This window comes from Copadichromis virginalis, linkage group LG1, assembly GCF_057382275.1.
Source record: "Copadichromis virginalis isolate Kocher_CV1m ecotype Utaka linkage group LG1, C_Virginalis_male_GT1.1, whole genome shotgun sequence".
Lineage (NCBI taxonomy): Eukaryota > Metazoa > Chordata > Actinopteri > Cichliformes > Cichlidae > Copadichromis > Copadichromis virginalis.
In genome coordinates this window covers 32,065,371-32,089,199 of record NC_140618.1, presented here as the reverse complement: position 1 = coordinate 32,089,199, position 23,829 = coordinate 32,065,371, and the positions used below count along the sequence as shown (strand labels likewise).

Genomic DNA, 23,829 nt, shown 5'->3' with positions numbered 1-23,829 from the left:
AGACACATCTCTTAAGAAGATGATGTGTCTGCATCATTTAACACAAGAGATGCAGACACAAGAAGCCTCTGACCTTTTTGGTATAGAACTTATTCAGCTGCGTCTCTTGGCCGTTGCGTCTCCAGAGACACAGCACCTTGGTCTTGGGGCAGTAGGTCATGTTGATGAGTTTCTCGTACCACCAGCGTTCATAAACGGTACCGATGTTGCTGCGCAGGACTATGCAATCATCGCAAACCTGGAACAATAAAGCACAAGTAAAATAAGCACACTATTTCTATGTTCAGGAAAGTTTCAGACACTCTGAGACCATTTGATATTTTAGAAAAATATCCTTTGCTACAACCTTTGCGTTATGCTACAGGCACACTGGTGAAAACAGTGGTTTAAGACCACAACATGACCTAAAATTACTGCGACTGTGTAATGAGCTTCCAATCTCCATCCATCCATCCTCATCCGCTTTGTCCGGGGCCGGGTCGCGGGGGCAGCAGCCTAAGCAAAGAGGCCCAGACCTCCCTCTCCCCAGCCACCTCCTCCAGCTTATCCGGGGGAATACCAAGGCGTTCACAGGCCAGCCGAGAGATATAATCTCTCGAGCGTGTCCTGGGTCTGCCCCGGGGCCTCCTCCTGGTGGGACATGCCTGGAACACCTCACCCAGGAGGCGCCCAGGGGGCATCCTTGTCAGATGCCCGAACCACCTCAGCTGGCTCCTTTCGATGTGGAGCAGCAGCTGCTCTACTCTGAGCCCCTCCCGGATGGCCGAACTTCTCACCCCATCTCTAAAGGAGAGGCCAGCCACCCTTCGGAGGAAGCTCATTTCTGCCGCTTGTATCCGCGATCTCGTTCTTTCGGTCACTACCCACAGCTCGTGGCCATAGGTGAGGGTAGGGACGTAGATCGACCGGTAAATTGAGAGCTTCGCTTTTACACTCAGCTCCCTCTTCACCACGACGGACCGGTGCAGCGTCCGCATTACTGCGGAGCTTCCAATCACATCTATGAAATGGTTACGTCAAAGACAGGGACTAAGTCTGCAACCAACAATGGTTGCAACTTTAGTGCGCCAATTTGGCAGTGAAATGGTCTCAATCTGCTATTGGTTGGAGGTCAAGTCGGCAGTTAAACAAACTCCATTTATGATAATGTGAAATTTACAAATCTGTTGCCATTTGCATACACAGAAATGCACATCATCTACTTACATTTAGAGTCTAGCCAGAACCTCAACCATCTGAAATTACTTCACAAATAGTGACACAGTTGCTGCATTACACCAATTTAACTGCAAAATAATATAAGCACTCTGCAAACTTGCTTTTATCTAGGACCAGTAACAGTTGAGTCCCTTGCTGCAACGAGATACACAATCTGTTTGAGTTTGTTACAATCAGACCAAGTCAGAAAATGATTGTTTGGAGATCGGTTGTTCCCAACAGGCAACCTGTGCAATTATCCGGAGGTTGACGGCGGTTACGTGCTCAACCTGTGAGCAAAAAGTTGTAACTAGTAATCAATCTGACAAACCACAAATTCTTCCTAGTCACAAGCAGAATGCCCTCTTATTTTTACTCTAATGTGACCAAGTCATTAGGGAGACAGTACACATAAAATGCAGACTTTGCATACCTCCATGAAAAAGATGTCTCCTGTAGTATCAGTGCCAGCATGAACAACAAATGTTTGTTTCTTGATGTGACGGCTTCCGCTGGGCCTGATGGACAGCTCTCGGCCGTTCTGCAAATGTAGTTCAGCACATATTTCATCAAAACAATGAACTGAAGTTTAACTGGGTGAAATAAAACGAATACAAATTTTTACCATTTGAGCCAGTTTGTCAAGTATCTCGTTGATCTCTTGGCTATACGTGAGGCCGATGTGGGACTTGCCCATCAGGCGCCTCACTTTCTTCCTGATGTCATTTTTGCTCACCTACATGAAAACAAACAAACACAAACCTCAAAGGCTGACATATTCACAGGGAAACAAAAATTTGTGTATATTAACAAACAGTTTTACTGTGCTTTGAATGAACTGACAAAAAGCACTCCATACTTTCATCATTAGCATGTATGCAATCATGTTGTGCAGCAGGGTGGCCAAAAGTCTGTCTTCATCATCCTCCAGGCGCTTGCGGTCATGTTCTCCCAGTGACAGGTATCTGTGTCGACATGCAACACAGAAGAACTTATTCACAGTCCACAATGAGTTCCATGGAGTAGATATGAAAACGGTGATGCAACATAGTGAAAAAACCAAGACCAAGAGAAAAAAAAAAAAAGCATATGAAAATTAACATAAATCACACTGGCTGAACTAAAACAATGGCCAAGTGGAACCTTTCAATCATCTCCTGAGGTCCTTGGTCCATGCCCATGCCCTCACGCTCCAACATAACAGCATCTAAGAAGGCATCCTCCCAGAACTGCACCTGGTCCCAAAGTGTGGAGCGCTCCTTACCTAGAAACATCAAGAAGACAGATGAAGCTCCCCAAAATTTGAAAAGCTTCTGTCTGCACCTTGGCTGGTAACATATTAACACAAACTACACCACATGCAGCCACCAAGCTCTTTCAAAGATTTGCATACATTTCTATAACAGGAGAAAATATGCGTGTATCGGGGTCTGATACATGCTGGTCGTTAACACATCTTACACACAATAAGGTTTACTGGAACATTTGGATGAGCATAATTAAGCGCACATCAAAACAGGTCAAATGAAAACTAAACCAAAATGGTTTGGTTAAAACACACACACACACACACACACACACACACACACACACACTGTTGTCTGCTGCAGCTTTTAAGTGCGGTTTTTGTAACCTTTCCAAAATAACAAGTTAGTGGAGCTTTTTTCCCCCTTTAGCCTCAAATTAGTTGCTTTCACTTTCCATTACATCATTTTTTCTCACCCCTATTACAATGTGATAATTGGTCACTAGGAATCTTGACATTTAACAGTATCACTCATCAGCTGGTTGCTTGAGTGTGTTCAGCTGGTAATTACATCTCTACCAGCACTTAAAGGTAACACTCATTCAGTGTGCAAACCCATGAAATGTTAGGCTGTTAGGTTAAAATAAAAGTTAGAGGGAAAATGTTTGTGAACAGAAAAATCAAAGAAACATTAACTAAAAGCTCCTAGTTTAACTGTGATCTTCCTGTGAGACATCTTCCTATTGCTTACATGCTCTACCCCTCTGTATGTTTAACACAGATGTGCAAGGAAAAAAGAAAACCCAGAGATTAAACACAGAGCTAGCTGGGGTGAACCGTGGATACGCTCCACAAACACAAAGGAATTAAAGGGCAAAGGCAAGAGATCAGCCCTACTTAGTGAAAAGGTTTCCATGGCAGCATCCTCTAGTTGATCCCAAACGGAGCTCTTATCACGGCCTGGAAGAATTCCCCATGAGGAGCAGCAGGAGGGAAAAAAAGCAGCAAAAGCAGGAGGGGGTTAGGCGAAGAGGTGAGTAGGTTTAATGGCAACAACAAAAGCGGAGCGGGTCGAAACCCACACGAGACGAACAAAAACAAGGAGAAATGGACAAAGCAAGCCCAGATATTCACAGATCTAGAACTTGGCTGGCTTGTTATTTTATAACAGCACTCAAGGAGATGAGCCACTATCTTACGTTCTTACTTTAGTTTGACATTCTGTTTTGTTACACAGAGTCACAGTTAGATACCATTTTTTCTGGTGTTCTAAATTACAGTCATTCAGAAAAAGTCACAGACAAGTGCCACCTTCAGCAAAGAAAATTAGTCATTTGCACAGGTTAGGAAGGAGTGACAAATTAAAGGAAAAACCTGGCAGAGAATAAAGCATTTCTATCTTAATAATGGGAGTGATCAAAGATGACAATTGTTCCAGCTATAAGGCCTTGTGGGAGGGGCTTCACAATTAGAAATATCTGTATACGCTTTTATATAAAGTCACCAAAAATTGTAACCAAATGTATATCTATGGAGATGTTGGACTCCATTGAGTCCAAAGTCAACAGCACTCTGAACCACCATGATGAAAGCATCAAATGAGGGAATGTTTTTTGGAGGAGTGATGTCTGAGCCTTCAGTGGCGTTCCAGACACTTGAAGAATCAATGGAGAACACTGAAACTGTTATACTGGCATGTAGTGGGCTACTACTATTATTACAATTATCTTTACAGTTTATTTTATTTTTTAGACAAAACAAAACAGCTTTTAACCTTTAGCTGTAGTTTACTGGTTTGTAGCATTTAACATTACATAATCCTAAATCATCACATGTCTGACTTCTGCTTTGCTCTATTATAAGCAACTCCCAAATTAGTGAAAGTTCACTGTGATTACATTAACTGGCAAACCAAATTAGGAAGTTGCGTAAGTTAAAGTAAGTAAGGGGTAACTGAAAGTGCTTCCGTCTTTACTTTAGTGGAAGGACCAATTTTAAGTTGTTAGTACAGCAACAAAGAACAGAAAGCAAGTTTTTACCAAGCATCAGCTGTTGGAGCAAACTGTAAGAGAAAGCCTTAGAACAAGAGAGCAGGAGCCTACCCAGCAGGCCTTCGAAAAGGTAAATCCTCATACTGGTGTCCTCGATGGGCTGTGCAGGTAGCCCCTTTGCCAAGGCAGGTAAATGATCTTTTACACCAGGTTTCAGAGTATGGGTCTTCCCCTTTGGAAAAAAGACAAAGTGAATCAGAAGTTATTACAATAACCCCAAATATGTTCGCAAATGTGCAAATATAGAAAACTAGCTTAAATTCATTTAAATACGTTGACACCACTTGGGCTTTAACGCAACACGAACACTGAATTGCTGGAAGATGTAGGTTTCCTTAGTTTAATCTTAGTTAAAGAAACAAAAACTATTTTCCACTTCAACTTTTTCAAGTTTTAACCTCTACTGGTTGTGACTGAACTTCAACTGAACCTTGAAATCCCACCAAGGCCCAGTACCTTTTGTGAAGCTTTCACTTATTTTAACTTGTGAAGTCATAAACAAAGCAGTGAGTCCTTTACTTACAAACACTGAGCTGGTGGCTGGGTTGGTTTCAATCTCGCTGTCAGAAAGAGTCCCCCTGGACTGAGTTAAATGAGGGGCGGTTCTCCCGCCAAGGCCATCGCCTGCTGTGCTGCTCAGATCACTGTCAGCTCCGAGAGTCTCTCCAGAGCTATTGCTTATCTACAAAGTAAGAACCAAGGTGTAAGAACAATACAGAAGTGGGGAAGGTTTATTCTTGGGAGTATTTAGTTACTAAAAAACATTAAAAAAAGAAAAAAAAGAAAAAAGCACAATCACGCAAAATAAATTAAACAGTTATGCAACATATTCCTCATCTTAACCCAGCACTACACCAGTTTTAAAAACCACCTTAATCAGATATACCTTGAAATTATGTTTTTTTTTTTCCTGTGTACTTTTATCAACCTCTCACATTGTGGAAGAAGTTTGGCCACAACACACTTCTTTACTCTGATACTGCTGTTTCTGTTCATTGAGGTTTATGTGCATTTCTTCTATGCACAGCTCTGATAAAGACCAACCACATCATTTCAATCATAGTGAGGTCTGGGCTTCAACTGGTCCATTGCAACATCTTAATTCTTTTCTTTTTCAGCTGCTCTGCTGTAGATTCACTGCTGTGCTTGGGATCATTGTCCTACTGCCCTACAAGCTTTAGCTGGAGAACCAATAGCCTCAGATTTGACTCCATGATATTCAGTGACTGTGAGGTGCCCATTTTCATTCTTCTTAACATCACTGTATGATGACTACATGTTTTTAAATGGTTGCACTCTTTGAGAATGACATCTGCATCATTTTTATATAATTACTTTTGTTCATGGAGAGGCTGAAAACTCATCATCTAAGGACATTTGGCATTTTCAGTCTTCACTAAATCTATAACCTAGCAACAGCAACGTCACAGCTCTCAGAGGACTGGTTTGTTTTATTACAGCTAACAATATGCTAACACATACCACCCACATTTCTTGCTTCTTTTTTTTTTTTTTTTTTTTTTTAAATTACTTTGTAGGTGGAATAAACCGAAATTTAGTGACTAATATCTGAGTTGGCCATGCCCTACCACTGTGCTGGCCTCTGAGTCCTGGCTGGTGCTCCTTGTCAGGATTGGTGGCTCTGAGCTTGCTACAGATTCAGTGTCACTCTTCTGTAACCCAAAAGAAAAAAAAACAAAAAACAATACATTGGTATTTTTATATGTAATGGTATTTTCAAGGGAAACAACATCAAAACTTGAATACTACAAGAATTACAGGCTCTGGCAAAAACATATACAAAGACTGGGGAATTAGATTGAACTATTAAGCTTTTATATTTTAAACCTAGTTTAATCTTCTCTATGCTTCACACATGTTTTCGCACAGTGCTGCATATACAAACCTGAGATCCAGATGTTACACTCAGGCCACTATCAGCACTGATTTGGGACTTCTTCTCCTCTGCATCTGTCACCTGGGGGCGCTGCTGCTTTGCTCCTTCTGACCCTGCAAAATAGGCATGATTATAAGCACATTTTCATGAAGACAACTACGCTGCCTTCTTACCTTATTCAGAGCCGCCTCACTCAAAGCCAGCACAGCACAGCGACACTGACGCTACATCCATCTGAAGTGCCAAAGCCTCAATTTAAACATTGCATTGCACTTGTGCACAGCAAAGCATACAGTATAACACTAGCTTATCAAAGTTTGGTATCAAAGACTTGGTGCCTTAACCTCATTCTAGCTGAAAAATACTGTAAGAAGAAAAATTAATAATTCCTGCATCTTAAAAAAAAAAAAAAGTTCTAATTATTTTATTTTTATCTTTCCATATAAAATACTGGTGTTATAATGAAAAAAAAACAAACAAAAAAAACAGCTTAAGTTGTTCAAGACCAGACAGAGAAAAGACAGAAGGGGCAAGCAGAGTGCAGTAAAATTGGGAAAAAGTTACAAATGAAAACAAAACTGCCAGAGCGTGTGACATTAAGTCTCAGTCAATGCTGCAAATGTGGCCCAAGTTACACCAAAAACAGACACAGGCAGTTAGGCATGCAGACAAACTGATGGACGGTAAAGGAGACATTTTCTGTTTCAAGTGTGATTTGCAATTTGTTCCATCACCTCCGCAGGTGCAGATGGTGACGAGTACATCCTGACCCTTCCTTGTTCCTTTTTCATTCCCCCCCCCCCCCCGTGATTTTGTGACGTTTAACTTTTCTAACATTTCATAAGGCTTTTAAGTGTACCTGTGAAATATTGGCTGCAAACACACAGTTTACAGCAAGCCACTTGAAACTGGAAAGAATACAGTTAAAAGAGGAGGACAGGGCAGCAGGTATTCATCTCTGTTCATCATAATGCATGTTTGCAAGGAAAAAGAAACACACTGGTAAAACAAAATGACATATTGAAATTCCCCCCTTTTTTTTTTTAAAAAATGTCAATTAAGTTCCACAAGATTTTGGAAACAGTCTATTAAACACAGCAGGCATTTTTGAAAATAAAATGCTTTCTTTTCCCTAAAAGTATTGTATTTGTGTAAAATGCTTTAGCCTTAATTATTTTATAGAAAAAACAGCCTGATACACATTTTATTTGTAAGAGTAAAATCAAGACCTGTGTAACTATATTTCTTGGGTTATTCTCCTTCATTTCTTTTTTATTTATTCATGTACAAAAGATCCTGGTAAGTTTGAAAAGGTAGACAGAAGGCAGCAGGAAAAAAAGGTCAGCAGCTGAACACCCTAATCCTTTTTTGTTGGGTTTTTTTGGGTGTGTGAAAAGTCTCTTACTCTGTTGTTTTTCCATAGCTTTTTGCTTATCCTGGTGCTTGCTCCACAATTCTACCCAAGATGCATTGCAAGCAAGGAGAGAAAGACAGAGAGAGAGTCAGAGAGCTGGTTGAAAAGGCATGTATGGTGGATGAGCATCAAAATCAAAAGCAAAACAAAGTAAGCATTGAGAATCTGTCAATATTGACGGAAGGTATTTTGTAATGTTTGCATGTAGCTCTGCTTTAATCTGGAACATTTTAAAAAATAGAAAAAGAACTTTTTTTTTTTTTTTTTTACATTGAATCCATCATGTGTAACAGCTACTAAGGGAACATTACAACACACCCGTAGTTCCTGGCACAAAGTCCTGGAGAGCCACACAGTGACGTCAGAATGAGCTTTTGCTCTAATTACAGGCCACTGATTTGCATTTATTGCATTTGTCTGGCTCTCCAGAGCACAAGTAAGACAGCAAGAGAGAGAGATCAGGAGATAGAAAGAGAGCGAGAGAGGGAGAGAGATGGATGATTTGGAAAAGAGCATGGGATGAGGTTGAGAGGCCGATTAGCCAGCATGTGAAATGGAGCAGTTGCAGAAGCCAGGATGCAAGTCTCACAGCTTTCTGTAGAATTGAAGGTGCAGCTTCTAACAAGAAAAGAAGGGGGTATGGGTAGGAGAGGCGTCAGGGTGGTTTAGCTGAGAAAGTCCCCTGTATACAGACCCAGAATAACTTTTGGAAATTGAAATCCTGAAGAGATTATTAAAGATTTTTCCACTTACTTCCATCTGGACCAATAGAAAAGCTTCTTAGGTGACATTTGCATTCTTACTGGGACTGTTTACTGGGGAGTGATTCTTCCACCCACCATGCTGAGAGCAAAGGGAGCTGCTATTTTCTACAGCACGCCTTGCAGAAAACCTGCAGTGAGGGTAGTCTCGACTACTGATGCGCATACCTCTGGTTTCCCTCATCCACTACTGCAGATTTACGTATTGGAAGACCAAAACAATGACATGCATTCAAGGTGCCGAGAGGCTAACGACAGAACTCTGGGAAGGAGGCAAACAGGGGCACAGATGTTTAAGGGAAGGGAGACAAGCACACGCAGTCCAGGCTGAAAGACAGGGATATATTCCAGACACTTTGCAAGGCTTTCATCATGTCTGCAACCAAGGCCTCATTCTGAATTTGAATTTCGAAAATCATCTAAGCAGAACATTATTGTTATTATTGTTGTTTTGGTTTTTTAGTTTGGCTGCCCACTCTTGCGATTATTTTTAGTCAAAATGTGTGGAATATTATTACCCTGCAAGAATCTGAGTCTGGAACAAGTGAGGGGATCTTTCTTTGAGACGGCTGGAGGAGGGGAGGGAGACTGGTATTAAGGGTGATGAGCTTGTAGGGGGAGGGGATTTTTACAGTGCACATGCAACCGGGCTGGAGTGGTGTACACACCAATCGAGGCAATAAAGTTCTCCTCATTCAGACTCCGGGTATCAAAATGGCGGGCTCCTTTGCCCGTTGTGTGGTGTGGCAGCTGCAGGTGGGGAATATTCAGAAGGCCCTGAGGTCTGGCAGTCTCCATACGACCAGAAGGACTCTCTTTACTCCCTGGGCTGCCAGCACTGTCTGTGGGGCTTCGCTTGCGCTTTTCTGGGTCTACCGAGTTACGGAAATTAAGGGGCCAAAAACAGAGGTCATCAAAAATACACAAAAACAAAAGAGGCGGTGGGTTAAACTGGGAATCAATTAAAAGTAAGAAAAATCACACTTTTAGTGCTTCGAAGTCTAACATGCAACACAAAGCTTAATATAAACAGTGCAAAGACGGACAAGTGTTAGTAGCACAGGCTCGCTGCCGTTACACTCCTCAGCACAAAGAATCTTAAACAAGCTGAGAAAAGTAAAAGTAAATAAATAAATCCTCTAACTCACTCATTTCCACTCCTCCGTGTTAAAAGCATGAGGCATACCTTTGGTTTGATAATGTGTACGTGCTATTTCCAGCAGGCTGAATACACTGGCCATTCCCCCGAGGCCTGCATTAGTGTAGGAGTGCTCCAGACTGGAAACGGTGCACTTCAAGATGTCCAACATGCCTTTGTACACCTTCCTGTTCACCTCCTGGAAACAAAACACAGTAACATGGTTTCTACTGAAAAACTGAATAGAAAAATACAAATAACACTACAAGCTTCCATCGTCAAAGACTATCATTTCAAAACCTTAAACAAGTCTCAGTTATTAAAGGCAAACAATACTTTGAACAAGTCCCAGATTGAAACACTTCATATATAATCTCATGGAATTATTATTCCAATAGTTATATTCTGAAAATTAAAAAAAATCCTCGAAGTTCACTGTTCTTCTAAGTGTTTATACACCATAAAAACATGCAGGATAAGTTGCTCTCGAAAATCTTGTGTGATGGAAGCAGCTGCAGGAAGCCAACGGTGGGACCATCACTCAAACTCAAAGAGTACCAACCAGGGATGGGTGGAGAGGGCAGAAAGGATACCATAATGTTATACATTAATGTATGTATACATTATGGGGGGCTAGGACTCTTATTGAAAAGCTGTTCTTTTGTCACTTTTTGCAGTGATTATGTTTCAAACGAAATAACGACCGCTAGTGAAAAAGGAGAAGAAAACCTACAGCCAAGCACTTTTAACAGATAAGTGCTTTAACATGCTGCAGAGTGGTGGAACTGTGGTTAGCTTTATTTTGTTGCATCTGTATATGCAAAAGCCTGGCAGGTTGATATCAAACACAGCAGAGCCTTAGAATACTGTTTCAGAACTTCCTTCTATATTGTTCTGGCTCAATACTGGACCAATTCCAAATGTTTTTGTCCAGATTAATCATTTAGACTAAACAAAATGAGAAAATATAGCCCAGGTTTAAAAATACTCCTGGTACAGGCAAGCGCTGTCATGGAATAATGAATAAGAACAAAGATCTCACCACATCCCGAATGATCTCCTGCCTGGCGTCTTCCTCCGACTGGACGGCTCTGTTCAGCTTACTCAGCACAAACACACGAAGCTGCTCGTTCTCCAACAGGCGGCGCACCTTTTTCATATTGAGCCAGCCCACTCCCTGACCATCCAGAACACTCTGCACTACTTCCTTAAGGAACTGCTGGTTCTCACTGAATGGACATAACACAGGTTCAGTCACACTAAACAGCAATTACACAACAATTAAAATGCATCCAATCTAAAGCCTTTAGCTTAACAAATACAAAAGAATTAAGAAATACTTTTAATCTAAAATCGTTTACTACCTTGTGTTGTTTACCCGGCCCTGAGGAGAGGGCGATTCTCTTTTCACAGTCGGACTGTGTTTGATCACTGAAGACTTCTGGTCAACAAGTGCTCGAGGTGCGCGTGCGCCTGGAAGAACAACCACGATAATTATGTTTCTAATACATCACAAAATAATAACACACATAAACTACAAACTACTAGCTCGCTACACAGAGGAGCACTGGATTAGACTCACACAGAGGCACTTGCTAACCAGGAATTGTAATCCGGGGGGGGCTTTCAAATCAGATTTTTATAAGATTCAACATCAGATAGGAAAGAAAGCAGTTTACATCACTTTGTGAAGAGGACAAACACTGAAGGTTATCTACTGCTGAACACACAAATTACTGGCGTTGCTAGAGTCTATTATTACAACAGGAGAAGTGAAGGACAAATCAAACAGGGACATGGTGCAGACACTCTTCTTCTCTTGCTCTCTACACACAAACACACACAGGAGTCCTAATGGTGCTCTTGGTGGTGGCATCACACATTAGCAGAATAGTGATTTGAGGTCAGTGGGAGGACAGTGTGTAGCAAAACTACATCAGTGATAACATGCATGAAGGAAAATAAAGACGTGAGTGGATGGATACCACAATGCAGTAGATGTTAGGACTGTGGAAATCATTTCATCATTGTAGTATAAAATGATCAAAAAATGATTCAAGTCCAAGTATTGCAATTTCCATCCATTTTAAACCTTTACCTAACTGTGTGTAAGAAACCTAAACGCTGTTACACATTCAGCCATTTCAGACAAAATAACTTCCACTGATCTGATATTTTATTATTGTTTTTCTATTCCAGCTACACCGTGTTGACTCAAACTACACATTTCAAAGAGCCTTTCCTAATAGAACCCGCTCCTTCTACGACTCACCCTGTATGTGCCGGCGTTCATGCTAAATACTAATGTGCGGCACACCTGTTCGGTTATGTCAGTTAACAATTCCAGTAAAAATTTTCCAGTAAAAATTATTCAAACACAACACTGACCAAAAAAAAAAAAAAAGCATTAAATGGAGCTTTTTCACTATAAATGTAACATAGAAATAACAAGAAATATAGCAGTGGAGATCTATTGTTTATTTCTGTTGTTGAAGTTTTATTGGAGATCAATGCTGCGACTGCACAAGAAGAATTTTTCAGCATGCTTTAGTCTGAAAACCAATAACTCATAGCTGTTCTTTCGGTTTTCCTTATGATTTATTGTGGAAGGGATGGCAACTGAAGCAGCACTTGAAACACGGGGAATTTTCAAGTATGATGAATGTTGCAGCAGGAAGAGGGTGGAGACTGTATGGACTCTGTCCACTATGAATATGAACAGATAAGTCTGAGGCCAAATGAAAAGAAGCTTGTTGGAAACTCAGCTTCTCTATCCGGAGACTCAACTTTCATAATTTTTTGTTTGTGGCTTCTTAAAGAAGCTAGAAAACAGGGGTAAAATGCTCGGAAGACCTGAGTTGAAAAATAAACTGGAAGTGAGATCAATCTGCATACCAGTCTGAAGCCTGGAAATAATATACAACTGTAAAAGCAGGTCAGGGTACAATGATTGGTCAGATTTTTGCACTGACTGAGCCAGGTGGAATAACAAATTCTGTCAATAAATCAGAAACACTGATTCATCATGATACAAATGAAATAAATCTGTAAAAATATAACAGGCATAATTTTAAGATATGATTTATAGTTAAGATATTATTTGTGGATCAGGTGACAGAGTTGGTTGCCCCACCATTATCAAAGGAATCAGTGGGTTCTCATTCCTAGCATTAGTTTCAATGTCTCCCCCTGCGATGCACCTCCCTGTCTATTCCTGGGAAGCTTTTCTCATTACACATATTCTGATTGGCTGGTGACTGCAAAGTACAGCCTGCATATAGCTCTACTGCACAGTCATTATTCAAACACCTCTTCTTGTTTCGATATGTTTTATAGGGTAGCCAGCTCATCCATCCATAGGCAGGTGTGCTTAGCCAACTTCTCCATCACCAGGCACTAACTGCCTTTTTGCTTCACCTCACCCTGAACATGAGTCTTCACCATAGGCTGGGACATCCCACCATTTAGCTATGCAGTAAGGTAGTTTCTTTGTACAGTTTAGTATGCCAGCTAACACATGCTGTCCTTTTTGTCAGTACTGTACTTTGATTTGTTCTGTTGTTGGTCTGTCTGACAGAGTGGCCACAGACCATTTGTACCATATGCTCTGCACTTTGCCTGCACTCATCAGAGGGAGGCAAAAGTGGCCTCCCTCTGATGAGATCTCTGTAGGCAGACGGGCCATCCTTTGAGAGCCAGCAGACTGCAAACATGCTAACCCTGCTGGACAATAAATTCCACTTTACCTGCCCACAGCCAGCATGCCAACAGATGATGGAGTTCCATCCGGGCCGACTATACCTTGGCCCAATGTAGTAACAGAAACCACCAGATCAATTTTAAAAAATTAAGAAATTGTCCCAGGCCACCAGCATGGCAAAAACAATGTTTCCTCCAGGCCGCTGCTTTCAAAGCAGAGCTATTTGAGAACGTGGCCCCTAAAACTGACCCAAATATGAGGTAGGAGACTAATGTGACTATGGACATTTGCATGCAACAGTCTCAAGTCCTGTAATGTGCTCTTGTATAATACTACTGGTGTTCCCAGAGCTATGGTCAAAGTTCCAGTAGCTCTATTCAGGAAGCGTGCTGCAGCTGAGGTGTAAAACAACCTACACATGTGATGTATTTCTTACATCCTTTTATCCGTCTTGTGTTTCATTTGCTTCTCTGGGCTTAATAGTTTTATAACATATTGCTCTCATTTCCCTGCGATTGCTGAAAATATCCTCATTTGTTTTAACATTTTGTGATATTGCTAGTGAAATAGATGAGGTTAAACATACTGTGGCATGAACAGTTAGTCTGAGAAAGAACAGTCACTATGAATGGCAGTGCGATAAGACAACACTGGACCTTTAATGACAAACACAGTGACTGAAATGGAGAGAGACACGAGGAATGCTGGGAGATGTAATTGACTGGCTTGGAGAAGCATGCAGCTCACGCGATAAAAGGGCAGAACCCACCTTCTCCGCTCCCCGGACCGGCCTCTGTAATTATCTCCATTAGAGAATTTAGCCCAAATACTGCACACAAAACCCAGAATTAGTGCCGCGAAAAGGTGGACAGAGAGAGGGACACCGGCCCAGACACAACCAGTCTGAACATCAACCCATAATACAACACACATGCACACTCAACATGGCGTCAAACAATAGAAAAAAAAATATTGAAGGAAAAAAAAAAAAAAAAAAGGGTAGACAGAAAAGAGAAATACACAGTATGTACTGATGATGGTGTTGACCCTGAAAATGTTGGATAAAATGAACAATGCCAGCAAGATGTTCAACATTTACAACCCAAGTAAGAGCAGAGTATAGCTCATACTTTGTTGTGCACACATCAGTAGCCTGAACCACATGAATAATGCTGAACAGTTCAACATAGACAGTGTAAATCTAGTGCAATGGACTGAGTCCCTTCTTTTTGAACATGTGCATGAAGGAATTTATCACTAAGTGATTATCTTGTTTCAAGAATTAAAAACAAACCAAAATAGAAAGCAGTAAAATACTCAAATCTAAAATCATATTTGTTAAATAGTTCATTAAATCAAAAAGAAAACGCCACCAAACAAGCAAACAACACAAAAGTTTAAGAGACAAGCAGCCAGTGGGAGATAAACAGATCATTCAAAGACTTAAATGTTACTCCATTATATATATATAAGGACTTGACATTTTTCCTCTAGCGGTAATGATGAGCAGATGCCACACCAATTACAGATTATAGTCAAAAATCTTTTGACTGTAAATGTGTGCGTCACAGTGCATCAAGAAGACTCCCAACAGGCACACAAAGAGGGATGGCAAAGAAACAAAGGGGAAGGTAGGGGTTTAGATCTGTGGTGTTATAAGTGTGTCTTAGTCTAAGAAAAAGAGGTATAAAGATAAGCAGAGGTCACTTCAAGGTTAAAGAAATGCCTATTCAAGAGGTTACAAACTATCACACCAGACATAACATACCCGGGCTTTCAGGGGAATCTGGACAAAGACAAAACACATCAAAATCAAAGGAACAGAACATTTTCTATGGCAGCTATTCCACATGGTGTGGAGCTATTGAGTTAGTTTATCATGCTTTACCTTTTTTGTTTTTTTTTTTTACATTATTTTGTTTTTCTCTCAGCTAAAGTGAAAATCCAGCCTAAACAGAATTCATTATAGAATTTCAATTTGCTCATCTCTGCAAAAACAACCTGCACAAGACCATGAAAATAATGTGAACTCTGTTTCTGAGTGGATTTTCTGACTCGAGAGAAATTTATTTATTTTATACATCCTCAATATTCTCCTTTAAATAGTGCCATATATGTTTGCCAATCCAAAAGGAGGAAAGTCAGGCTACAAAAAAAAAGCAAATTCTACAAACCTGCTTGCTCCACTTCCTCCTCAATATCAAAATTAAAATATTCTTTTTACCCCAAAACGAATTAGAAAAAGAAAAGAAAGGCAGAGAAGGAAAGTAAATTAATCAGTCAATAACATAAAAAATAAAAATAAAAAAATAAAAAAAATAAAAAACTTAAATTGAATTAGAATAGCATGTAATTTAAAGCATCCAAAATTGTATAATTGAGTAAATGAAGCCAGTGATGAACAAAAAATGTATCAAAATCATTTTTTTCCCCCCACGATTCCTATTTTTAGGTCTTTTCATATCCCCACAAAATATATTACAATTTTTTTTAATCACCGCTGAAACCACGCTGAACAGATAAGTATACTGAACAACTAAGTGTTCACATAAGCCACCTACCCTTTAGACTGGGGAACGGTGTTGATTTCTCCCTTGCTGCCTTATTAGGAAGGGCAAGATTGGACAAGCTGAAACTTGTGCCGTGGTTCTTGTAGAGATTGCCTGTAAAAGGAGTGATGAGAAAAATCAAATACTGCTTTGTGTTTGAATTCCTCCTCCAACATGTTTATTAGGGGTGCAACGATACACAAAATTCACGGTTCGGTTCGATATTTTGGTGTCACGGTTCGATATTTTTTCGATACAAAAAAATGTTCATGCCTTTTTAATTTGTCATTTATTAAAATTATAAATATATATTTTAACTCAAAAGTACAGTTTTTAAATTTAATGTTGCTGAAACAACAAAGTAATAAAAATAAATAAATCTGATTGAGAAATCACTCATCTTTGGAAAAGAGTTTATTACAGAGGAATGGCTCTTTCCAAAATAAAAGCTATACTATACGCTTCTTCTGGGCTATACTCTCGGCAGCATATTAAACAGCACATGATCCTCCTTATGGGGACCTGATATAACGGCTGTCTAAATGACTTGGGTAAAGTTTGTAGCATGCGTGCTTGTTGTTTTTGTCTACTTCCACTTGCACTAGGATGATGTCGGAGTAAATGTGCAGTCATATTCGTTGTGTTCCCACTAGTGCTGTCAGCGTTAATCTCGTTGAAATGACATTAAAGCCACAACACGGCAAATCTCCGTTAACGAGCTACCGCGGATCGCCCCGTGCATAGGGCTGGACGGCCAACACGTTAACGAGCTAACTGCGCTAACACACTAGTTCCCACCAATGTAATTGAGCATTGCATGGCACATCCAACATACTGTTTTACTTTAGTCCATGACGCGCTTACCTTCAGGGTCATACGTCACATGAAAACCAAAATAGTTCCAAACGCCAGATCTAAATGAGGGTGGGGGAGGTTCAATTTGCCATGTTGCAAGGAGAGCTTAACTTCTGTCTCGCTAGCTTGCCCTGCGCTCAGTGAATCTGCGTTCGACTACTCCGCCTAGGCTGCACTGTTGAGCGCAGATCCACTGAGTGCTCAACACAGACAGCATCATCAGAAGGAAAGTTGATAAAATAAATTAAAAATTTTGAATTGTTCGATACATATGCGTACCGAACCGAAAGCACTGTACGAGTATCGTTGCACCCCTAATGTTTATATCTGTGTTTATGCAGACCCATATCATATGCATATACAGTACACACATTAAATATACTGTCTTTGCTATTACATCATCATTTCATCTTGTTTTTAAGCCTCCATAGCATTTCATCACCAAAGGCTGTGACATACCCTGCCTTCTTCAAAATGTTGGTATAACTTTTTATGACATATATAAATGCCATATCTCAATATCAATACTATAGCGACACCATATGTTTACATTCCCTACTGAGCACAACAACAACACAAGCAGTGTGTTGGTTGTGATGGACAAGCGGTTTTATTTTTAGGTCCAGGGAAAATGGTGCAAACGCTACTTTTGTGCTTACATTTGACTTCTGCTGTATATAATGCTGTCACTATTATTGCACTATAATGCTGCTGCTAATAGAAGGTTTTTTCCCGTTTATTGACATAAACATCAAAAATGTCCTTGAAATGTAATGATTTAATTTTGAGACTATATTGCAAAAACTCTGTTTAACATCGCTGACTCTTATCATTAAGTTTGGTAAAACATGTTTACTCTCAAAACAAGCCTTGGGTAAAACGAGGAAACTTGAACTTAAAAAGTAAAACCAAAAGCAAATATGTAAATAAAGTATGTCACATAATAACAGATTTCATATAGAAACAAAATCTCCTAATTTAACTCATCTCATCAACCTTATCTGGTCTTTCTGGCACTGCTGGCAACATGTTCTTCATCTTAGCATACAGTTGCTTTTTCTCCATATTCAGATCAATCACATTATATTGCCTCAGGTTAGCCGACAATACAATAATATTTAAATGTTCTTACTGGCGAAGGACATGAGTCCTCCAAATCCATCGTTGCTGTTGTTGGAAATGGTGGAGTTTGGTGAACTGTTACGCGAGTCTCCCTCCCCATCGGACTCTCCTGGGAGCCTAAGGCTACTGGGGCGTAAAGGACGCTGTGCCCTACGGAAATAAAATGGTGAAAAGACATTACAGTGCATCGTCGACACGGGAAAATATACATACACCACTGGTAACCCTCCAGCATTCACACTGTATAACATAACACCACCAAAGATTCAAGACCATGAATGAAGAGAGTATTCTGACATGCTAGGTTTGGAAAGAGATCATTGCATGGTCAGAGAGCCCATTTGAATGAAGATAATGCATTCATTCAAGCGATGAACAAGCTTAACACACTTGTTGCCATTGAGGTTCTGGTTGAATCGAGGGGTGTATGATTCCACTTGCTCTTCTGCATCAGGGTCATCCTCTGAGGGGAAGCCATACTGAGGCTCAAAGTATGGGTTGTCATACTCTTGCTTTTTGTTGGCTTGCTCCACCAGACCAGCATCAGCTGCAGGTCTGAGGAACGGCTGATTGGCCAATCCCGGCACGGGGTTCTGTAAAGCAGCGCTTGCTGATGCCTCAATTTCAGGTACTTCCCCTTGCTCCTAAAAAACACATGAAAACACATAAGAAGGGAATTTTGTAAATGTTCCTCAATGTGCACAACTATCATGCTGAAAAAGATGCACACTCAACAGATAAAGACAGTTTGTACACACTTATCATAAACAAAAGGAGATTTAGTTCATCAAAAAATAAAGAAGAGAAGGTTAAAGAGGACCAATCTACACAAGTCTATTTAATCTTGAAATGAATTAGAAAGATCACATACATGGTTGACCCCCTGGATGATTGTGCTGGGGCTTGAGCTTGCAGTTGTGCTAGAGCTTGAGCGAAGAGGCTGTCCATCAGAAGGCTCAGCAGGTCCGTCCCCACTGGGTGGGCCTTCAGGGCCATGCCCTTCCCTGAAGTCATGGTAGTCTTGAAACTCAACCTCACTAGCATCTCCCAGTGCTGCATGGGTAGGCGGGTCCAAGCCTGAGACAATAAAGTTAAATTTTACAACAGAGGAAATGCTATGAATGTGGTCAAAGTGGATCATTGGGCAAAATAACCACATACTTGGTGTGTCTCCCTGGATGTCACCTTGAATCATCTCACTCACTAGGTCTCCAAGTGAGGAATAGGATGAGCTGGAGTCGTCGTAAGCCTCACTGTCACTGCCGCTGCAACATATTGAATTTATCACAACCGACAGCAATCAAAGTGAAAATATGCTAGTATATGGCAGAATTAAACAAAAACCCAGATAGTAGACTGAACTGGATTAAACAGAAAGACCTTGGTTTAATCCTACCTGTCTGTGGGGTCAGACTCATTGCCTTCATCCTCCAGCGGGCCAGCCATAGCCTCAACCAGTTGGGAGCTTCCATCATATACTCTGTAGACCACTGGCTGCAGCTGATGTGCATACCACTTGGGCTTGTCTCCAATTAAGGAGGGGTCAAACACATCTAAAGAGAGATATTCAAACGAGTTCAACACAAATTCTGTAATGCATACTCACATAAAAGACAACCTATTATGATCTTTAATGAGTCTTACTGTTATGGATTCTCTGAAAGGCAAGGTTTGTGGGATTGAGAGCCCACTCTCCATAGAACTCTACGGCCTGGGTGTGAGAAAGCTTGTCTGCAAAGGTAGAGCGTCTTGGCCGAGATGCAAGAAAAGACGTCGACTGAAAAGCAACCACTGGCCGCGGGAAGAGGCGCAGAGTGCGAGTGTGCATCTGGAACCCCTGAAGAACATTTGGAGAGTTGAAAAACCGTACCATGGCCACCCTGCAAGACAAAGAAGTTTTAATTAATTTTTTTTATTTAATTTTATTTATTAAGATCAGTGTGACTTCCGTGTTAACGGAAGCTCAGACAGATGCTGATAAACCCTGACAGTTCAATTCTTGCCTGGTAGCTACATCCACAGAATCGACATCATTGCCATAAATTAGAGGGTTGAATTCGGTGGATGACGGCGAAGCTTTATCTCGTCCAGGTGGGAGCAGGGGCATCTCCTGACCTTCCTGAAACTTCTCCAGGTTGAGAATTGGTTGGGTGTTCAAACTCATGCTGGTCAAAGCCTAGAACAGGTACCGGTGACATTAATTACAAACACAGCAGTGGCTCTGAATACAAAAACACTGCATTGTGATAGACCACACCCACATTTGGCATCAACATTTAGTTGGAATATAAATTTCTTTACTTAAATTGGACAGACTGGCAGGCAGAATTGAAATAAAAGGGGATTTGATTGTTGAGCCAATGGCTCTTATAGGTAGCAATTCTGCTGCTTAGCATTGTGCTAATATTAGATTATTTACCAGAGTCCCACGCCATTACATTACTTCAAGCAGCTAAAGGATGAGGTTTCCATATGTTGATGCCTGCAGTGGGTGTGTCACTTTGGAGTAGGAGGAGCAGAGGAGGGAGTAAGTTTGCTTTGAGGGGACTGCTGCAGACTCAAGAGTCAATGTTTAGCTTAGCATAATGGAACATTTAGTTGCTGCGTCTGGATGAATGTTAACTTTGTCAAAGTGATCAGCTTCATCATACAGGATCGTGTTTTCATTACGAGAATACTCACTGATGCCAAGATTAGATGCACGCACATTCAGTCATGCTCAAGCCAGAGCTAAGCAGTGTATCAAAACACTGGTTTGCAACATTCTGTGACGCTGTTATGCATTTTTGGTCTTGAAAATAGGAAACAAGTAGAAGTGACAAGCAAAATAATGTGAGACAGAGAAGATATCCGTGCAGGGGGCATGGCACATTCCACAGGAGGAGAAATAAGTAACCTTATTCTCAGAGGAGAAGATCTGCTTTTGGGTGATCACGGTCAACCTAACCAGACACTAGGAAGGGGATAAGAGAGATGCGAGGAGAATCACATGAAGGCCTGGGATGACAACTTTGTGACTGACACTGGAACAGCACATGACGGAAGGGTCACCACCGTAGCCCTTTTCTTTTCTTTGTCTCCTTTCAACAGCAGTTCCCTATTTATTAGATTTTTTTTGCTGACAGGAAATAAAAATATTTGTAATTTAAACAGATCTAAAAATCACGAGGGAAAAGGTTCCTCTTGATTTTTTTTGTGCAACATCAGACAGGCTTTGCTCTTTTATCATTTCCATTTTCAATTCTACTTTTTACTGAAGAAAGGAGATAAGAAAATATACATTTGTGCACGCTTTGAAAAAGTGATGAACAGCCTGGAGAGTAAGACTGAGTGACAGTGACATGTGACAAAGTCAGAGCAAGAGAGACAGAGAAAGATGAAAAATGGAAATGCTTTTATGTTTGATGTGAAAGACAAACAGAAAAACAAAAACAGAGGAAAAACAATAACATGACCAAATAATAGAGTTCACCTACAAAATCCAGCCACTACAAGATACATGAAGGACATCCATGGTGACCAGCTGGGACAAACCAGTGGTTACAATGGAGTGGTAATGACACACAGAAAACTGCAGATCTTTTCACAAATAAATAAAATACTTGCACAATAAAGCACCTGTAGCAAAATGTAAGCAGTATATAAACTTCTAGTCCTTAAGAAAAGTCAGGTAAGTTGTAATAATACAACCAGCCTTGCAAAAGTACACAAAAAATTATTGGCTGTTATAACCAGTTTATCTCAGTAACTCAACGGTCAAGTGCAAGTATTTTCAGAGACTGTAGCATCAGTAGCACTCTGCTATGGCATCAAAGTCTTCAGATAATCACTCCAACCATATTCAGTGACATTTTCTCCACTGCTCATATTAACACTGTGAACTTGTTTCCGGATATACAACAGCTATACTGAGCCTTGCACACTCCTACAAGTACACACAAGCAGCTCGGTCACACGCCCGCACACAGGGAAAGGGATGCTAACCACACACAGCTAACAGACTGGCTCTGATTCAAGGTAGAATGAACTAAATGAATGTGCAAAGACTTTAACTGGATCTTTGAAAAAGCTGTGGTCTGTGTTTGCTTCATGAATGCAAGGGTGGCACAACAGTTCTGATGAACACCATCATATTTAAAATGAAATATCAACATCAGATTACAGACTGCAGATTGCCTACAGACTCAAATTTATTAATTTAAATTTAAAAAAAGGTTATTTTTGCAAAAATATTATGATTATTATCATTATTATGATTCGTTTTGGTTACATTTTCAATGACTTTACTGATTATGATCTGATATTTCCTACAAAACAACTATTGCTGTTCATACCTCATATTAAACATATGATTACAAAGTGAATAATAGGTAGTCAGTATCTTTTGTAAATAAATATCTTTTGGAATATTAATAGTGTAGCTGTTCAACTAGGAGAGATAAAAAAGTAAAGTCAAAATGTAATAACATAAATTAGAAAATAAGGATGCATGGTATTCTGAATATCAGCAGCTAATGCCATCTAAGAATTAGCCATAGCAAACATTTCCTGGCTAATGAGCACACTAAGTAAACACATATTGGTAGCTTAAATATTTTTAATTATTTTAAATAAATATATTTAATTACATTAAAGACGTGAGCGGATTTTGTGACATGTGCTGTATTTCCATGAATCAGAACCAGATTCTGATGTTAGATAATCAGGTTAGAGGCCAAGTTAGTTGCTACCAGTAATACTAAGTATTTATTTTGGGTAGCAGCGACCTAGCATCTGATTTTACCTCCAAAAGCTAGAGCATGCACAGAAAACAGAGGGAAAAAGAAAAATTTGTTTATGTTAGTGCACTACAAAACCAGTTTCAAATGCCCCCACACTCATCTACAGTACATACAACTTTGATGAAGAAGGAAGCCCCTACTCTTCACATTGCTGAAAGACAAGTTTTACATTCAATGGGATTAACTAGCAATCATGGGATTAAACTTTAACGGTCCAGAGAAGTACCCGGGTTCCAGAAATTTCTCTGTGAAATGCTCATGTGTATGCTAGTCTCACTGTATTTGGGGCAAATATATGGCTGCCACAGTTGAGCAGAATCAGACAAATTTATAGTCATAACAATTTAAGAGGAATCAAAACAAATCGCATACATTACCTGTTTTAGATGTTTCTTAAGCTCGCCTGCTTCAGGCTCTGGAAGAGGTGGTAGAAGCTCTGCATTGGTAGGTGCTATAACCTGAAGGCAAACATAGCAGTCTTAATTTTTGCAATGTATTTGAGCTTTTTAAAAACAAATTTTTTGTGCAAGTCAATAAACATTAGGTAAATGAACCACAATATAATAAAATAGAAAATCCAAGATGAGAAGGAGCTCTTGTTATACAGACCTTGCTGCTGTCAAGGTCAACAAGCCAAATATCGTCTGGCATTTTGAAGTCTGATTTGTAGAGGAAGAAGCTGGCTGGTACACCTATAATGTAGGGAGTAGGAGCAAGAAGGAGCTGCCAAAGGAAGAAAAATGTTCATTTAAGCAAAGCTGTTATTAAATGAAAAGACACCTTTTTTTTTTTTTTAAATGTACACATACACAGAGAAATGACTTATTTATTTAACGTGTATCTGTTACAAACACTAAGTTTCACCTGTTCAGCAGAGGCCATACATGTTGGCAGTAAGGGAATGACTGGGAACATGTACTCCAGTGGGTAAATCATGGCCACAAAGGCCATGACGCTCATAGACAAAGCATTATAATCTCGGGACTGAAGAATGACCTGGGAAAAACACAAAAACAAAACAAAAACATACAACATGCAGAAGATTAATAAAGTGAGCGTTACAATGCAACAAATTTTGTATTTAGTTGGTTCTCACCACCCTGATACGTTTCCACCAC

At 40.1% G+C, this 23,829-nt stretch overlaps 1 protein-coding gene across 15 annotated transcripts in view; it reads right to left on the bottom strand.

Moving 5' to 3' along the window:
- Positions 1-23,829, bottom strand: part of madd (MAP-kinase activating death domain) — a 54,196-nt gene that overhangs the window by 11,321 nt on the left and 19,046 nt on the right. For 3 of the 15 annotated variants that reach the window (XM_085459949.1, XM_085459890.1, XM_085459973.1), the window contains 27 exons: positions 23,576-23,707; positions 23,321-23,434; positions 23,089-23,169; positions 20,827-20,883; positions 19,934-20,106; positions 19,575-19,810; positions 19,327-19,483; positions 19,092-19,195; positions 18,802-19,007; positions 18,321-18,574; positions 17,941-18,080; positions 15,966-16,067; positions 11,069-11,177; positions 10,747-10,933; positions 9,753-9,903; positions 9,235-9,438; positions 7,797-7,847; positions 6,401-6,504; positions 6,084-6,167; positions 5,018-5,176; positions 4,546-4,666; positions 3,341-3,403; positions 2,341-2,461; positions 2,057-2,162; positions 1,823-1,933; positions 1,631-1,738; positions 74-238 (listed from right to left, as the gene is read on the bottom strand). In XM_085459949.1, the coding sequence (XP_085316075.1) occupies positions 74-238; positions 1,631-1,738; positions 1,823-1,933; positions 2,057-2,162; positions 2,341-2,461; positions 3,341-3,403; positions 4,546-4,666; positions 5,018-5,176; positions 6,084-6,167; positions 6,401-6,504; positions 7,797-7,847; positions 9,235-9,438; positions 9,753-9,903; positions 10,747-10,933; positions 11,069-11,177; positions 15,966-16,067; positions 17,941-18,080; positions 18,321-18,574; positions 18,802-19,007; positions 19,092-19,195; positions 19,327-19,483; positions 19,575-19,810; positions 19,934-20,106; positions 20,827-20,883; positions 23,089-23,169; positions 23,321-23,434; positions 23,576-23,707 (3,600 nt within the window). Of the gene's footprint in view, positions 1-73; positions 239-1,630; positions 1,739-1,822; positions 1,934-2,056; positions 2,163-2,340; positions 2,462-3,340; positions 3,404-4,545; positions 4,667-5,017; positions 5,177-6,083; positions 6,168-6,400; positions 6,505-7,796; positions 7,848-9,234; positions 9,439-9,752; positions 9,904-10,746; positions 10,934-11,068; positions 11,178-14,173; positions 14,234-15,172; positions 15,191-15,578; positions 15,621-15,965; positions 16,068-17,940; positions 18,081-18,320; positions 18,575-18,801; positions 19,008-19,091; positions 19,196-19,326; positions 19,484-19,574; positions 19,811-19,933; positions 20,107-20,826; positions 20,884-23,088; positions 23,170-23,320; positions 23,435-23,575; positions 23,708-23,829 lie in introns of all 15 variants that reach the window. The other 12 variants (XM_085459959.1, XM_085459897.1, XM_085460005.1 and 9 more) reach the window with 10 other exon arrangements.